Below are 16,861 nucleotides of genomic sequence, written 5' to 3'. Positions count from 1 at the left end.
CAGAAACTATGCAGTACTCTTATGTGAACAGCACTCTAAGTGGGTCTTCATTGCGCAATTGTTCTGGGCAGTCACCCCCTCCAGGAATGGGTAGGTGGGGAGTGGCTGTTGATCCAGTATTTTGCACCTGTGTTTGCTAACATCTTGCTTTACGGGCTGGCTGCACCCTGTAGTGCATTTGTTCTAAGATCTGGGCAGGTAAGCGGTGCTGCCTTTTTTTTGCTGTTTAACCAGGATTTTTGGAGGTTTTTAGCCTTCTTTTGTGGCTTTGCTATTGGTTCACCTCCCGAACCTTCCACAGTCCCAACGGTGACACTGTCAATTGTGCATTTTTAGTTGTTTTCAGTCATGTTTTGTCTGTTGTTGGCTGTTCAATAAAATCATGAATTTTATTACATAATTTTGTGAGTGGACACTATCTTACAGGTAGCTTTTTTCTTGTTTTTTTTTTCTCATTGCGTTTTCTACCTGAGTGGCAGCTCTGGCTATATCTATTTCTTATTATATTATGGTGCACCCTATGCTTCATACTGCTACTCAAGGTAGGCTCTTCTGGCAGGGCCCCACTTTAACCTATTAAACATTGGTTAAAATACCCAATACTCTTTTGATACATTTTTATTCATTTTTCTTTAAGGGAATGTGTCACATAATTTTTTTAAAATGACCAATAATACGACATACAAGGGACAAATACCACCACTAAGAGTCTAAGAACACTGCGTGTTCTAAACGCATCCAGGTGCTCTGCCTCCTTTGTATTGAATTTTATGTTGTAGCCCTATTTTTTCCTGAATATCAATAAAGTTTTTTGAATTTTTTTTTACCTTGGGGCTGGATTCTTTTTCCCTTTTTCTTGTTTGAACCCAGTGTCTTGGTAGAGACCCGAATCCGTTGCTCGGGATCCTCATAATATTTTGGAATTTGCAATTGGGGTGAGCTGAAATCTCTCTTTTTCCTTGGTGTACAAATACCACCAGACCATGAACAGACCACATATTACTACCATATATTGACCAAATTATACCACATACAAGGGACAAATATCACCACACCTTGACCAGACCACATATTACCACCACATAGTGACTGAATACTACAATACTGATCATTAATAAAAAAAATACAATACTAATATTACAATAAGTGCCATAATACACAGGACCCATGTACATATTATAAAGTATATAGTGTCAGTGTACAGGTAATAGTGACTCACCAGTGACATTATACACTGGAGATCTGTATTTAGTGTCAATGTACAGATAATACAGTTGTCATGATCCCAGTGCAGGTTTTTGAGCTGCACACCTGGGGTTAATGATTGTGGCCTCTTTCTGGTTCTGGGAGAGCTTCTTAAACCCCTGGGAAGCTTCAATCCCTGCCAGTTATACTTTTGCCTTTGGCCTAGTGTGCTGACCCCTGTGTGCCTGTTTGTTGCTATAGCTTGTTTATATGGTTCTGACCCGGTTCTGTTTCCCGTTGTGAGCTTGCCTGTTGATTTTGTACTGCCTTATTATCTCTGTGTATGACTCATTGCCTGTGACCTGACTACTCTCTGCTCGCCCCTCTTGTACTTTCCAGCTATCTCTGTGTATGACTCATTGGCTACGTCCTGACTATCCTCCCTGTCTATGCCCCCTGGTAACTTTGTCTCGCAGTTACCCTGCTAGGAGTTCTCTTGCAGCTCCTAGCTTTGTGGAGTTTAGGCCACGCCCCTAGCAGTCACGTGCTTCAGGTCCTGCGGCTCTAAGTATGCATCTACTCGGCTGCTGCCCACTCCACAGGTATCTTTGAGCACTGTTCGCTTTACTCAGGACACGCGCACTGGCTCAGTGAGCAAGTTCAGTGCGGTGTTCCTGACAACAGTGATCAACAGTAATATTATACACAGGAGCACTGTATATAGTGTCAGTGTACAGGTAATGCAGTGATCACTGATGACATTATACACAGGAGCTCTGTATATTCTATATAGTGTAGAGTGTAAGTATACAGGCAACATACTGACTTGCCAGTGGCGTCTGTAGCTGAAGATATTAATCTTCGCTTTTCTTCATCCAGTGCATACCGCCATCACTTCTTCCAGCCAGTGATTCATCTCTGCAGAAAATAACACAGTTTTCTAGAGCACATTCTCCAGTTTTTTCCCAACTTCTACACTATGCCAAATGAAGAAAAAAAGCGACAGTGTCGACCTACACAATGATAGGACCTACAATGTGTTTCCATCCTACCCCACATGTGTCCTCTAATCATGGCCATGTGTCTCTATCCTGCCCCCATATGTCCTCCCATCCTGGCTCCCTCTTCTCCTGTCTTCTGAAACACATCCTGACATGTTGCCCTTAAAAATAAATATATCATTAAACTGCACCATAATAAAAAAAAATATCTCCCATGCTGCAGCCCTGAATAAATAATTGCCCTTCACTGGGCTTACTGCACAAAATATCCTCCCTACACTGCCCTTCTCCAAAATATCCCTTCCACAGTGCCCCTCTTCATAATGTCCCCTCTCAACACTGCCCCTCTACAAATTATCCCACACACACTTCCTCTCTGCAAAATATCCCCCGCACACTGACGTTTTCCAAAATAACCAAATATTCCCCGCACGCTGCCCCTCTGCAAAATATCCCATGCACACTTCTCTGCAATATATCCTCCCTACTGAGAAATTGTTTGTATGCAATGATTGCCCAAAAAGGTTATGCAGCAAAATATTAAGTTAAGGTACAATCATTTTTGTCCAGGCCATTTTCATTAGTTTTTTTCTTTTTTTCTCTTGAACCACAGTTTAGAAGCAATGTCTGATTTTCATTAGTTGATATTCAGTAAAGTTAAATTGAAAATCTATTTTGTTAGTTTGAAGTTATTTCATTGACCATTGTGGGTTTCTCACTTTTACAGAAGATACCAACAAGTTTGTCCTTGTGTGTGTATTACCGTACATAGCAGACTGCAGAATCAATTCACAGTGAATTTGTCTGATGGTGGGGCCTGTAGTTCTTATCTCTCTTCTCCTAAAGAGACCCAATGTTCAGCTGTCATCTGATGTGGACAGTATTCCAACTGTATACTATATTATAAGTTAATTGGTTCCATTACCTAATTAAATTACTCATTACACAAAGTTTTACAAAGTTTTCAAAAACAAGAATGTGTCAGACAAAGACCATTTTATTTGTGTCCCTTTGTAAAACTGGCATTCCTACCTGCCATTGTTATATATTATATCTAATGTTCACATCCTATTCTTTTTGTTGTAGGAAAACTTTGGAATATACAAATAACAACCGCCAATGATTCCTTACGGAATAATGAGATGAAAATTAATGTTATTATTTACGGATCAGATGGGAAAACACAGGACATTCGCCTTTTGCAAAATTCTGAGATTCAATGTTTATTTCCCGGCTCTACAGATGAGTTTTCAGTAAGTACAGATTAGACAAGCATAAAACTATTATAGTTCAAAATAGCAGTATGCCAAGGGTGCCGTAAAGGTAACAAATAATTATCCTGATTGGTAACTGGCATAACAAAGGAAAACAATTAAAAACAGTGTTTCTTTGCATTACATAAAGGTAGAATAATTAGTATTAATTTAATGGCAGCTCGATCACAAAAAAAAATAACAGCGGTATGCTGTCAGAAAAATTAAAAAAAGCGGTTGAAACATGAAAAGTCAAAAAATACAAAAAAATATTTTGGCTTATAGCTTCCTTCATTTTTACAGCATGTTCACACCTGCTATTTTTCACTGTATTTTCTTTGTTCCTTCTTGGCAAAAGTAGCAAGCAGACAAATATTCCCGACAAAAAAGAAAAATGCAAAAACTGTAGAGGCGAAACACTATGTATTAAGGCTCATACTCACATGCGAGAAACTCGGACGAGTCTCACACGTCAATACCCGGCACTGCCGCCGGCCCTCGGATCGGAGCATTCAGCTGCATGTATTTCTATGCAGCCGCACGCTCGGCTCCCGATTGCCGGCGGCAGTGCCGGGTATTGACGTACGAGACTCGTCCGAGTTTCTCGCATGTGAGTATGAGTCCTTAGAAAAATGTAGGCCTCATTCTGATAGCTGATTTTCACATACTTTTTTATCCATGATTTTCAAGGATAGAGCACGTATCCTTTATAATAGCTGATCATATGTCTGTGTTTTTTTGCATCAGTTCACAAAAAAATCAAGGAGACGTCTTTTTTTTTTATCAGCATCACTGCTGAAAACTAGCAATAAAAGTCTTTGCAATTCATTTATTTTTTCATACAGGAAACTCACTGAAGAAATACTGCTGGTAAATACTAACCAAACCCTGATGAAATTTGGATGAAAAACACTGATGACACTCAAAAATTTCTTTTTGTAGTTGAAAAATCAGTGACATCTGATTGAGGACTTAGAGCCATAGTTATCATTCTTGGTTTACAGTATATTGCAAGATGATGGATTTTGAGGCCTAAGGAGCCGAACTTAGACTCTTAGACCCATATAATTCTGGAACTCTCCCTGCTAAGCCTCATTACTTGGGCCTACATAGTTATACTCCTTTAGTATAAATGCTATATACTCAACGTATATTTATGCGACTGCTGTAAATGTAAAGTTACAGACTAAAAAGAAAAATCAGCTAAAAGAACATTCAATAGTCCCTGTACAAAGTACCATGCATTCACTTAGTATGTTACTGGCCTTTTAATAGTATTATGGTGTATATTGATCATACTCACATTGATTTGCTGTAGTTTAAGTTACTGCATATTGCTTGTGTTCAGCTTCCGCATGTTCTCAAATGACAAATGACATTATACTAATCCATTCGCTTGACACGGCATGTTCTGTACTCCAGACTGTTAACTGAATGCATCCTACGTCTGTTTAGTAACTTACAGAAGAAAGCGGAGTTCATTATATCAGTTACATTTTATAGTAATAACAGCTATAATAGCCTAATAAAGTCTAGTATGTGTATGGCTGAAAGGACCCGTGTCATATGATTAGAAAACATATATTAGGTGCCGTATTATATTTTTTATTGAATCATTAAACAGCATTCACTGCAGACTATCCTAGGCCTATTTTCTATATGCCATTCATGGCGCATATGAAAAATACTTGTATCTCAGCCTTTACATTAGGAATTGATCCCAGCCTTTAAGGGAACCTATCACCCCCCAGGCGTTTTTAAGAGCCACCTTGTGCAGCACTAATGCTGCATTCTGTCAAGGTGGCTCTTTTACTTAGCGTCCCTACCACCGCAGAAATAATTGTTTTTTAAATTGGTCAGAAATACCTGAATTTTGACAGGGGGGGCAGGTCTTTCCCCCTCTGACACAGACGCCTCGCATCCATCACGCTTCTTCCTTCAGTTTGCTCTGCCTCCTCAGAGTTCTTTGGAAGTCCTGACGCCTGCGCTGTACTATATTTTCTTGGGCATGCGCAGTTAGCGCTGCCCGTGCTGTCACATCACATCCTGGTCATCCTATCGCGCCTGCGTGGACGCACGGCCAGAGATCCCGCCCCACAGTCACTTATGATTTAGTCACACTGTGGGGCTGGGAATCTCAGGCATGCGCAGGAGTTCTCTGCGGCTCTCATGCCCAAGATTCCCAGCCCCGCAGTGTGAATAATTATAAGCGACTGTAGGGTGGCATCCCTGGCCGCGCGTTCACGCAAGCGAGATAGGAAGGCCAGGATGTGATGTGACAGTACGGGCAGCGCTAACTGCGCATGCCCAAGAAAATATTGTACATCGCAGGCGTCAGGATTTCAAAAGAACGCCGAGAAGACGGAGCAAATTAAAGGAAGAAATGAGTGATGGATGCGAGGCGTCTGTGTCAGAGGGGGAAAGACCTGCCCCCCGGTCAAAATTCAGGTATTTTTGACCAATTTTAAAAATGCTTATTTCTGCGGTGGAAGGGACGCTAAGTAAAAGAGCCACCTTGACAGAATGCAGCATTAGTCTTTGCAGACCGTATCGCCGCATTTTTTGTGGTGTAGCACAATAACGGGCCGCAAAAAAATGTTTGCTGATCGACTTTTTTTCCAATATTATGGAAATATTATAGGGAAAAAAACGGAAGTGATGGCGCGCCGCAAAAACAAACTTCTGTTTGTTTTTGCGGCTCCATTGGTTACAATGGGGGGCCGTGTCCATGCGCCATATAACAGATCGAGCAAGCTCGATCTTTTATGACGGCCGCAAAAACGGCCCTCACGACCGTACAGCACATAGCGCACAATTGAATTTTTGCGGGCCGATTTTGTGGCCAAAAATACGGTAAGTGTAAAACCAGTCTTATATGATATATTAGGCTTTTTCTATGTGTTTTTATCTATATTGGAAGGAATTACTTTTGTATTACAGGCTTTTAACTTTCTCTCTTACTATTATTATTACTAGTAGTGTTATAATGAGGTTAGATCTTAAAAACATAGCAGGTTCAGAGAATATTTTATATTTCACAATTGAATTGACTTCACTAATTGTATGCAAAAAAAAACAGGTAACAATCAAAGATATTGGAGAAATATATAAGATGCGTCTAATCTGCGATCACTTACCCACTGCACCAGGATGGCATTTGGAAAAAATTCAAATGGTGAATCAAGAAACCAAACAGGATGTGCAGTTTGACTGTAATTCTTGGCTCCTTGTGGATTGTGAAGAAGAGGAAGCCATAAAAGAATTTCGGGTGATCGGTAATCAACAAGTAATTTTACCTGGTAAATATAAGTAAGACTACATTAAATGTTTGAATGTTACTGGAATTATTGTTAAATCAGGGGCATTGCTAGGAACTAGTCTCAAGGAATAAGTCTCTCTATATGCTACCACTCCCTGGCCACCTAAAGTCAAAATATATACAGTACTTACAGTATATAGTTATTATGTAACATTGTGGCTGCTATTTCAGGACTAGATCATACCTACCTACTGTTCTGATCAAAGCTCGCGATACAAAGACAATTATTACCAATAATACTAATATAAAAGGCCATAATAATACTGCCAGACTATATCACCGACAATAGCCACTGCACAGGGAATACATGATGGACAAAGAACAAAGACAAATTACCAAAGATAAAACCACACACCTTCCACTGAGTGGCTGAAATGCAGCATCAAGCTGTCACTTAATAAAACAAACACAATAAAATAGACCAATGTACCGCAATACAGTGAATGTACAGCAGTAGATACCAGATCTGAAGACAGTATTACAGTACAACTGTCATGATCCCAGTGCAGGTTTTGACCTGCACGTCAGGGGTTAATGACTTGAGCCCAGTGCAGGTTTCGCCCTGCACGCCTGGGGTTAATTATTGTGGCCTCTCTTTGGTTCAGGGAGAGCTTCTTATAGCCCTGAGAAGCTCCAATCCCTGTCAGTTATACTTTTGCTTTTGGCCAAGTGTGTTGGCCCCTGTGTGCCTGCGCCTGTTCTTTGTCTTCTAGCTTGTTAATATGGTTCTGACCCGGTTCTGTCCCACGTTGTGAGTTTGCCGTTTGATTCTGTACTGCGCTACCCTCTCTGTGTATGACTACTTGCCTGTGACCTGACTATTCTTTGCTCGCCTCTCTTGCACTTTGCAGCTATCCCCGTGTATGACTCATTGGCTACGTCCTGACTCCCTATTCTGTCTATCCTCTGGTTTTGTTGTGCTATCTCGTGCTTTGACCCCAGCCTGTCTATGCCCCTTGGTAACTTTGTCCCGTAGTTACCCTGCTAGGAGTTTTCCTGCAACTCCTAGCTCTCTGATGTTTATGCCACGCCCCCAGCAGTCACGTGCTTTAGGTCCTGCTGATCTGAAGCACGCACCTTCTCTGCTGCTGCCCGCTCCACAGGTATCGCTGAGCACAGTTTGTCTTACTCAGGACACGCGCACTGGTGCAGTGAGCAAGTGCAGTGTGGTGTACCTGACATCATAACTGACCGTGAACTTTTTTTTCTCTCCTCACTTCTGCAGCATCATGGACCCAATGCATGCTTTAACTGAGCAGGTGAAATGCTTGACTCAGTCGCTGCAAAAGCTAAGTTTGGAACACCAAGCTCTGGCCCAGTCCCAACGGCAGGTTGCGGACTCGGTTCAGGGGGTGTTTTCCGCAGGCTTTCAGCAGGTGGGGAATAGAGATGTCATTTTAGTCCCACCCGAATCTCTGGTTAAGTTGCCAGATACGTTTAATGATAACAAAAATTAATTTAGAGCGTTTAAGGAGGGCTGTAAGCTCTTTTTCTCCTTAAGACCCCGCTCCTCTGGCGATGAGAAACAGAGGGTGGGGGTGGTTATGTCCCTGCTTAGGGGGCCCCACAAGCCTGGGCATTTTCTCTTTCCTCTTCTGCCCTGGAGAGAATGACTGTGGATGTGTTTTTTGAGGCCTTAGGGCTTATTTACAATGAGCCCGATAGAGTGCGTTTGGCTGAGGACAAGGTGATGAGTGTCTGTCAGGGGGAGCACTCGGCCGAGTGGTTCTGTTCTGAATTTAGATGTTGGCAGCTGAGATTTCTTGGAGTGATGCCGCCCTTCGGGGACTGTTCCGTAGAGGCCTGTGTGAACGTCTGAAGGATGCCCTGGCACTCCATCCTCCACCTGACTCCCTGGAGGATGCCATGACCCAAGCGGTTCGCATGGATCGCAGACTGCAGGCAAGAGGTGTTATGCAACTTGAAACACCATTATTCTCCAGTGGAGGTGGGACCCAGACTCTTCCTGTGGCTATGGAGGTGAGCGCTGTCACCTGTGAGCAGAAGGAAAGAAGACGCCACCTGGAGAAGCAGTTGTGCTTCTATTGTGGTGAATCTGGACACTGGAAGAAGAACTGCCCCTCCTGTCCTTCATCCTCCAAGGTGGCGGGAAACGACTAGGTCTGGGTAGTAGTCGAGGAGGCTACCCAGACCTTCAAGTACAATTTTCCTCACATGTAAATATGGTGCTTCAGGTGGAACTGGAACTTGGTAATGGTCCGGTTCAGACTACTGCTTTTGTTGACTGTGGTTCTGCTGTGAACCTGATTGATACCCGAATTATGACTCTTAGTAAGATGGGAACAGTCAGGCTTCAGGATCCTGTTAAACTTGTGGCAATTGACTCATCCCCTCTTACTCAGGACGGTATCTGTTTCAGGTCTGAACTTTTTTCTCTAAAAGTGGGTCCCACTCATGTGGAAAAATTAAGCTGTCTTGTGTTAGATAACTTGCCTGCAGGACTGGTACTGGGGATGCCTTGGCTTCAACGCCACAATCCCACCATTGATTGGGTGACAGGGGAGATCACTCAATGGGGATGCAAGGATAAATGTTGTAACCTAGGACCTCTTGTTAACTCTGTTAAATCCGTATCTGTGTCATCTGTTGGTCTGGAAGGTATTCCGGAGTACCTGAAGGATTTCGAAGACGTTTTTTCCGAAAGTGAGGCTGAGGCGCTGCCACCACATAGACCCTACGATTGTGCAATTGAGTTAGTACCCGGAGCCAAGTTACCTAAGGCTCAATTGTTCAATTTGTCCGGGCCTGAGCGCCAAGCCATGAAGGAGTACATAGCTGAGAGTCGCCGCAAAGGGCATATCAGGCCTTCTGTGTCACCCGTGGCAGCAGGATTCTTCTTTGCGAAGAAGAAAGATGGTGGTTTGCGGCCGTGCCTAGACTTTCGGGAACTTAACAAAATAACGGTTAGGAACACTTACCTGCTGCCCCTCATCCCAGACTTATGTAACCAGCTAGCTGGGGCCCAATGGTTCTCCAAGTTAGATCTCCGGGGGGCCTACAATCTGATAAGGGTTCGGGAAGGGGACGAGTGGAAAACTGCGTTTCTCACATCTGAAGGACTCTTTGAAAACCTGGTAATGCCGTTTGGGTTAACTAATGCACCCGCTATCTTCCAGAACTTCATCAATGCTGTGTTTTCTGACCTGATAGGCCATTTTGTTATCATTTATTTGGATGACATTTTGGTGTATTCCCCGGACAGTCACTCTCACTTGCAACACCTACAGACAGTTCTCCAGAGACTCAGAGAGAATCAATTGTTTGTTAAATTGTCAAAGTGTTCGTTTTTCGTACAGGAACTGTCGTTTTTGGGGCTGATTGTGTCTTGTGAAGGGTTTCGCATGGATCCTAAGAAGGTGCTGGCGATCGCAGACTGGGTTCAGCCTCAAGATCTCAAGGGGCTCCAGCGCTTCTTAGGATTTGCGAACTATTACCGGAGATTCATTAAAGGTTTCTCACAAGTGGTTAAACCACTCACGGATCTTACCCAGAAGGGGGCTGATGTAAAAAATTGGTCTATACTCGCTAAGGAGTCCTTCTCAGCGATTAAGAGATGTTTCATGTCTGCCCCGGTGTTGGTCCAACCAGACCCGTCCAAACCATTCATTGTGGAGGTGGATGCTTCTGAAGTGGGGGTAGGGGCAGTGCTGTCCCAGGGTTCGGCCACCCTTACTAATCTCAAACCCTGTGCCTTCTCCATGAAGTTCTCTTCAGCCGAGAAAAACTATGATGTAGGCAATAGAGAACTTCTTGCGGCCAAGTTGGCATTCGAAGAATGGAGGCACTTTTTGGAAGGGGTGGCTCACCCTATCACTGTTATCACGGATCACAAAAATTTGGCATACCTTGAATCTGCTAAGAGGCTTACTCCTAGACAAGCCCGTTGGTCACCTTTTTTTTCACGATTTCAATTCTCCATTACTTTTCGACCGGGGTCCAAAAATGTTAAAGTGGATGCCCTGTCCAGAAGTTTTGACCCGGTGTCTCCCCCAGAGCCGCCGTCTTCCATTCTTCCCCCAGGGGTGGTAGTGGCGGGGGTCTCATTGTTTGTTCCAGATATATTGCGGACTAGACTTCTGCAGGAGTTTCATGAGACTAGGCTGAGTGCTTATCCCCGTATCACGGCCACTAGAGAGGCAGTAGCCAGGGTTTTTTGGTGGCCTTCACTGAGGTCCGATGTCGAGAAATTCATTTCTGCTTGTGGTGTGTGTAGTGTTGAGCATTCCGATACCGCAAGTATCGGGTATCGGCCGATACTTGCTGTATCGGAATTCCGATACCGACTTCCGATATTTTTTCAATATCGGAATTCGGCATCGGAATCGGAAGTTCAGTTGATTGACGGCCTGACGTCATCATGATGCGCGGTGTGTGCGCATCATGATGCGCCGTCATTTCGGGCCTTCCGGGGGTCTCTGCCGGCCTGCCGGGGGGCTGTGCCGGCCTGCCGGGGGGCTGTGCCGGCCTGCCGGGGGGCTGTGTGGACTGCCCGGGGTCTGTACCGGCCTGCCGGGGGGCTGTGCCGGCCTGCCGGTGGTCTGTGCACCCTGTGGGGGTCTGTACCGGCCTGCCGGGGGGCTGTGCCGGCCTGCCGGGGGGCTGTGCTGATGTCCGGGGGTCTGTGCAAGCATCGTCCGATGGGACTACAAGTCCCATCGGGCGATGCCTGCTACCATGACAGTGATTGACACATTAGCCAATGATGGGACAGTAGTAGTCCCATCATCCGGCTAATGTGTTAAATGTTAAAAAAAAAAAAAAAAAATACTACATACATACTACATACATACTACATGCTACATACATACTACATATATACTACATGCATGCTACATACATACTACATGCTACATACATACTACATATATACTACATGCATGCTACATACATACTACATGCTACATACATACTACATACATACTACATATATACTACATACATACTACATACATACTGCATGCTACATACATACTACATACATACTACATACATACTACATGCATGCTACATATATACTACATGCTACATACATACCACATACATACTACATATATACTACATACATACTACATACATACTACATGCATGCTACATATATACTACATGCTACATACATACTACATACATACTACATATATACTACATACATACTACATACATACTGCATGCTACATACATACTACATACATACTACATACATACTACATGCATGCTACATATATACTACATGCTACATACATACCACATACATACTACATATATACTACATACATACTACATACATACTACATGCATGCTACATATATACTACATGCTACATACATACTACATACATACTACATATATACTACATACATACTACATACATACTGCATGCTACATACATACTACATACATACTACATGCTACATACATACTACATACATACTACATGCTACATATATACTACATGCTACATACATACCACATACATACTACATACATGCTACATATATACTACATGCATGCTACATACATACTACATATATACTACATATATACTACATGCATGCTACATACATACTACATGCTACATGCATGCTACATACATACTACATACATACTACATGCTACATACATACCACATATATACTACATACATACAATACATTCATACAATACATACATAGACATACAGTACATATAACATAGAGTAACATACTTACCAATACTTGTCACATTGTTCCCCGAAGCCATTGTCTTTCCGGAATAAATATTAACATAACAAACCACAAAAATACTCACCCACGATCCGAAGCAGTCCACGAGTGTGTCCCACGACGATCTTGGGTAGAGAACTGCAGCATCAGATGATGCTGCCGTTCTCTACGGGCTGCAGGAATCCAATGACGGAAGGTAGGTATCCTTCCGCACTGTATTCCTCCGCCACTTAAAAAAAAAAAAGTCCCTAGTCTCACTTTATGCCATTGCTGTGTGGGAAATTCCCACACAGCAATGGCATAAAGTGAGACTAGGGACTTTTTTTTTTTTTAAGTGGCGGAGGAATACAGTGCGGAAGGATACCTACCTTCCGTCATTGGATTCCTGCAGCCCGTAGAGAACGGCAGCAACAGCTGATGCTGCAGTTCTCTACCCAAGATCGTCGTGGGACACACTCGTGGACTGCTTCGGATCGTGGGTGAGTATTTTTGTGGTTTGTTATGTTAATATTTATTCCGTAGACGACAATGGCTTCGGGGAACAATGTGACAAGTATTGGTAAGTATGTTACTCTATGTTATATGTACTGTATGTCTATGTATGTATTGTATGAATGTATTGTATGTATGTAGTATATATGTGGTATGTATGTAGCATGTAGTATGTATGTAGTATGTATGTAGCATGCATGTAGCATGCAGTATGTATGTAGCATGCATGTAGCATGCAGTATGTATGTAGCATGCATGTAGTATATATGTAGTATGTATGTAGCATGCATGTAGTATATATGTAGCATGTATGTGGTATGTATGTAGCATGTAGTATGTATGTAGCATGCATGTAGTATGTATGTAGCATGTATGTAGTATATATGTAGTATGTATGTAGTATGTATGTAGCATGTAGTATGTATGTAGCATGCATGTAGTATGTATGTAGCATGCATGTAGTATATATGTAGTATGTATGTAGCATGCATGTAGTATATATGTAGTATGTATGTGGTATGTATGTAGCATGTAGTATGTATGTAGCATGCATGTAGTATATATGTAGTATGTATGTAGCATGTAGTATGCAGTATGTATGTAGCATGCATGTAGTATATATGTAGTATGTATGTTGCATGTAGTATGAATGTAGCATGTATGTAGTATGTAGTATGTATGTAGCATGCATGTAGTATATATGTAGTATGTATGTAGCATGTAGTATGCAGTATGTAGCATGCATGTAGTATATATGTAGTATGTATGTTGCATGTAGTATGAATGTAGCATGTATGTAGTATGTAGTATGTATGTAGCATGTATGTAGTATGTATGTAGTATATATGTAGTATGTATGTAGTATTTTTTTTTTTTTTTTTTTTTACATTTAACACATTAGCCGGATGATGGGACTACTACTGTCCCATCATTGGCTAATGTGTCAATCACTGTCATGGTAGCAGGCATCGCCCGATGGGACTTGTAGTCCCATCGGACGATGCCTGCACAGACCCCCGGAGCCTGCACAGACCACCGGCAGGCCGGCACAGCCCCCCGGCAGGCCGGCACAGCCCCCCGGCAGGCCGGCACAGCCCCCCGGAGCCTGCACAGACCACCGGCAGGCCGGCACAGACCACCGGAGCCTGCACAGACCCCCTGGCAGGCCGGCACAGCCCCCCGAAAGGCCCGTACAGACCCCAGAGAGGCTGTACAAGGGCAGGAAAGGGTTTTTCTTATTCCGATACCGGAAGTCCCATAGACTTGAATGGGACTTCCGGTATCGGAATCGGCGATACCGATACTTTTTTTAAAGATCGGCCGATACCATCCGATACGATACTTTGAAGTATCGGATGGTATCGCTCAACTCTAGGTGTGTGTGCTCGTTCCAAAAGCTCGCATAACTGGCCAGCTGGGGAACTCATACCTTTACCGGTTCCTGATAGGCCATGGATTGCATGGGGTACCCCTGAATGTGGTGTCTGACAGAGGTGTGCAGTTTGTGGCCAAATTTTGGAGGGCATTGTGTATGAAATTGGGCATCTCACTCTCCTTCTCGTTGGCATATCACCCGGAGAGTAATGGTCAGACGGAACGCACCAATCAATCCCTGGAACAAATTCTCAGGTGTCTGACCTCCGCTAGACAGGATGATTGGTGTGATGCGTTACCATTGGCGGAATTCGCTTTTAACAACCCGAGTGAGTCAGTCCACCAACATGTCCCCATTCCTGATTTAATTATGGGTTTAATCCTCATTTTGGGGAGTTTTCACAGGTGGATTCCGGTTGTCCAGGGGCAGAGGGGTCCATTCAATGGTTAAAAGACCACTCGGCGGAAGTCCAGCGTAATATCTCTTAGGCCCAGGAGAGGTACAAATATTTTGCTGACAAAAAGAGAGCCCCGGGACACGTGTTTCAGGTGGGGGAGAAGGTTTGGCTTTCCACACGTAGCATCAACTTGAAGGTACCATCAGCTAAATTGGGACCAAAGTTCATTGGTCTGTACGAGATTATGGAGATAGTCAACCCAGTGGCATATAGGTTGTGTCTCCCCGCCTCCTTAAAAATATCCAATGTGTTCCATAAATCCCTGTTGAAACCCATAGGGTCTGTCAAGGAGGGTTCCGAGTCTGTTGTCCCTCCAGTGTTGGTGGAGGGTCACTTGGAGTATGAGGTCGGACATATTGTGGACTCTCGGCGGGTGCGCCGCTCTTTGCAGTACCTGGTCCACTGGAAGGGATATGGACCAGAGGATCGCTCATGGGTCCCTGCTCACTCTGTACATGCAGATTGCCTGGTTCGGGCTTTCCATACCAAATACCCGGGAAGCTTGGGGGTCCAGAGGACCCCGGTTGAGAGGGGGGTACTGTCATGATCCCAGTGCAGGTTTTGACCTGCACGTCAGGGGTTAATGTCTTGAGCCCAGTGCAGGCTTTGACCTGTACGCCTGGGGTTAATTATCGTGGCCTCTCTTTGGTTCAGGGAGAGCTTCTTATAGCCCTGAGAAACTCCAATCCCTGTCAGTTATACTGTTAGGCGTCAGGTTTCTGCATCTGCTCTGCAGGAATCCAGAGCCTCACATTCTGCGGTCTCCTGCTGTCTTTCTACTGCAGAGAAGATTACTTTGCAGCAGACCGCCCCAGAGACTAAGTTCCTCTGTGCTCCTACTGGGCATGCTCACGAGACTATCTCCCATTGGAGATCGGGAGTCATGTGCCCAGGTCCTGTTCCAGATCTCATTGGTCCATCTCGGAGATCTGGAAGGTCCCGCACGGCTATAAAAAGCGCGCATGACCGTTCGGCCATGCGCTAGTATAGACTATACTTGCTATGTGTGAATGGTGAAGGATGTATGTCTCTGGTGACTGACTCATTATAAAGCCCCTTCCCTCTGATATTACGTATATGGATAGGGAATTATTTAAGCAGTCAGCACCAGTCAGTGGCAAGTCTTAGGCCACAGTGCACAGCGCACCTCTACTCTAGCGTCCGAAATTGCGCCTGCTTTCTAGCTTTGTCGTCGAGCGGCAGTGTCCTATGCCACACTGCAGTTGCAGCCCTTCTTGGCGCTCGCAGTAGCGACGCCGCACACATGGTAGGTCTACACGGACGCAGCCCCTCTGTCTTAGTTACTGTTCCTGTGACCTTATACCGTGTGTGCATTTTCCTGAGGCCTGTGACACTAACAGGTTCAGTATTTTGTATGTTTATGTTGCGGCGCCTCTGTGTGTGAACAGAGCCCGCTCTGCGCACTTCGGGTGAAGTTGAACCCATGCGCATTATACCGCCATATTGCTCCTCTGTCAATACCTAGCAGCGATGTAACACCTACTGCACGGTGGACCCCGAGCGGCGAACGCAATTAATTATTTATTTTTATTTAGTGCGTTCCGCCGTTCCTAACAAATAGTTTTGCCTTTGGCCGATTGTGTTGACCTCTGTGTGCCTGCACCTGTTCTTTGTCTTCTAGCTTGCCTATATGGTTCTGACCCGGTTCTGTCCCACGTTGTGAGTTTGCTGTTTGATTCTGTACTGCGCTACCCTCTCTGTGTATGAATCCTTGCCTGTGACCTGACTATTCTTTGCTCGCCTCTCTTGTACTTTGCAGCTATCTCCGTGTATGACTCATTGGCTACGTCCTAATGTCCCATTCTGTCTATCCTCTGGTTTTGTCGTGCTATCTCGTGCTTTGACCCCAGCCTGTCTATGCCCTTTGGTAACTTTGTCCCGTAGTTACCTTGCTAGGAGTTTTCCTGCAACTCCTAGCTCTCTGAGGTTTAGGCCATGCCCCCAGCAGTCACGTGCTTTAGGTCCTGCTGGCCTGAAGCATGCACCTTCTCTGCTGCTGCCCGCTCCATGGCTATCACTGAGCACAGTTTGTCTTACT

At 44.1% G+C, this 16,861-nt stretch overlaps 1 protein-coding gene across 1 annotated transcript in view; it reads left to right on the top strand.

The window, feature by feature from the left end:
- RP1 (RP1 axonemal microtubule associated) overlaps positions 1 to 16,861 on the top strand; it is a 742,035-nt gene that overhangs the window by 449,870 nt on the left and 275,304 nt on the right. The window contains exons 31-32 of the mRNA XM_073583994.1: positions 3,273 to 3,439; positions 6,519 to 6,738. Coding sequence (XP_073440095.1) covers positions 3,273 to 3,439; positions 6,519 to 6,738 — 387 coding nt within the window. The remainder of the gene's footprint in view (positions 1 to 3,272; positions 3,440 to 6,518; positions 6,739 to 16,861) is intronic.

The sequence above is a fragment of the Dendrobates tinctorius genome, unplaced genomic scaffold, assembly GCF_039654945.1.
Source record: "Dendrobates tinctorius isolate UK_male_01 unplaced genomic scaffold, ASM3965494v1 ptg000082l, whole genome shotgun sequence".
In the NCBI taxonomy this organism is placed as follows: Eukaryota; Metazoa; Chordata; class Amphibia; order Anura; family Dendrobatidae; genus Dendrobates; species Dendrobates tinctorius.
Note: the sequence above shows the minus strand (reverse complement) of the source record. Positions and strands in the feature narration are given on the sequence as shown.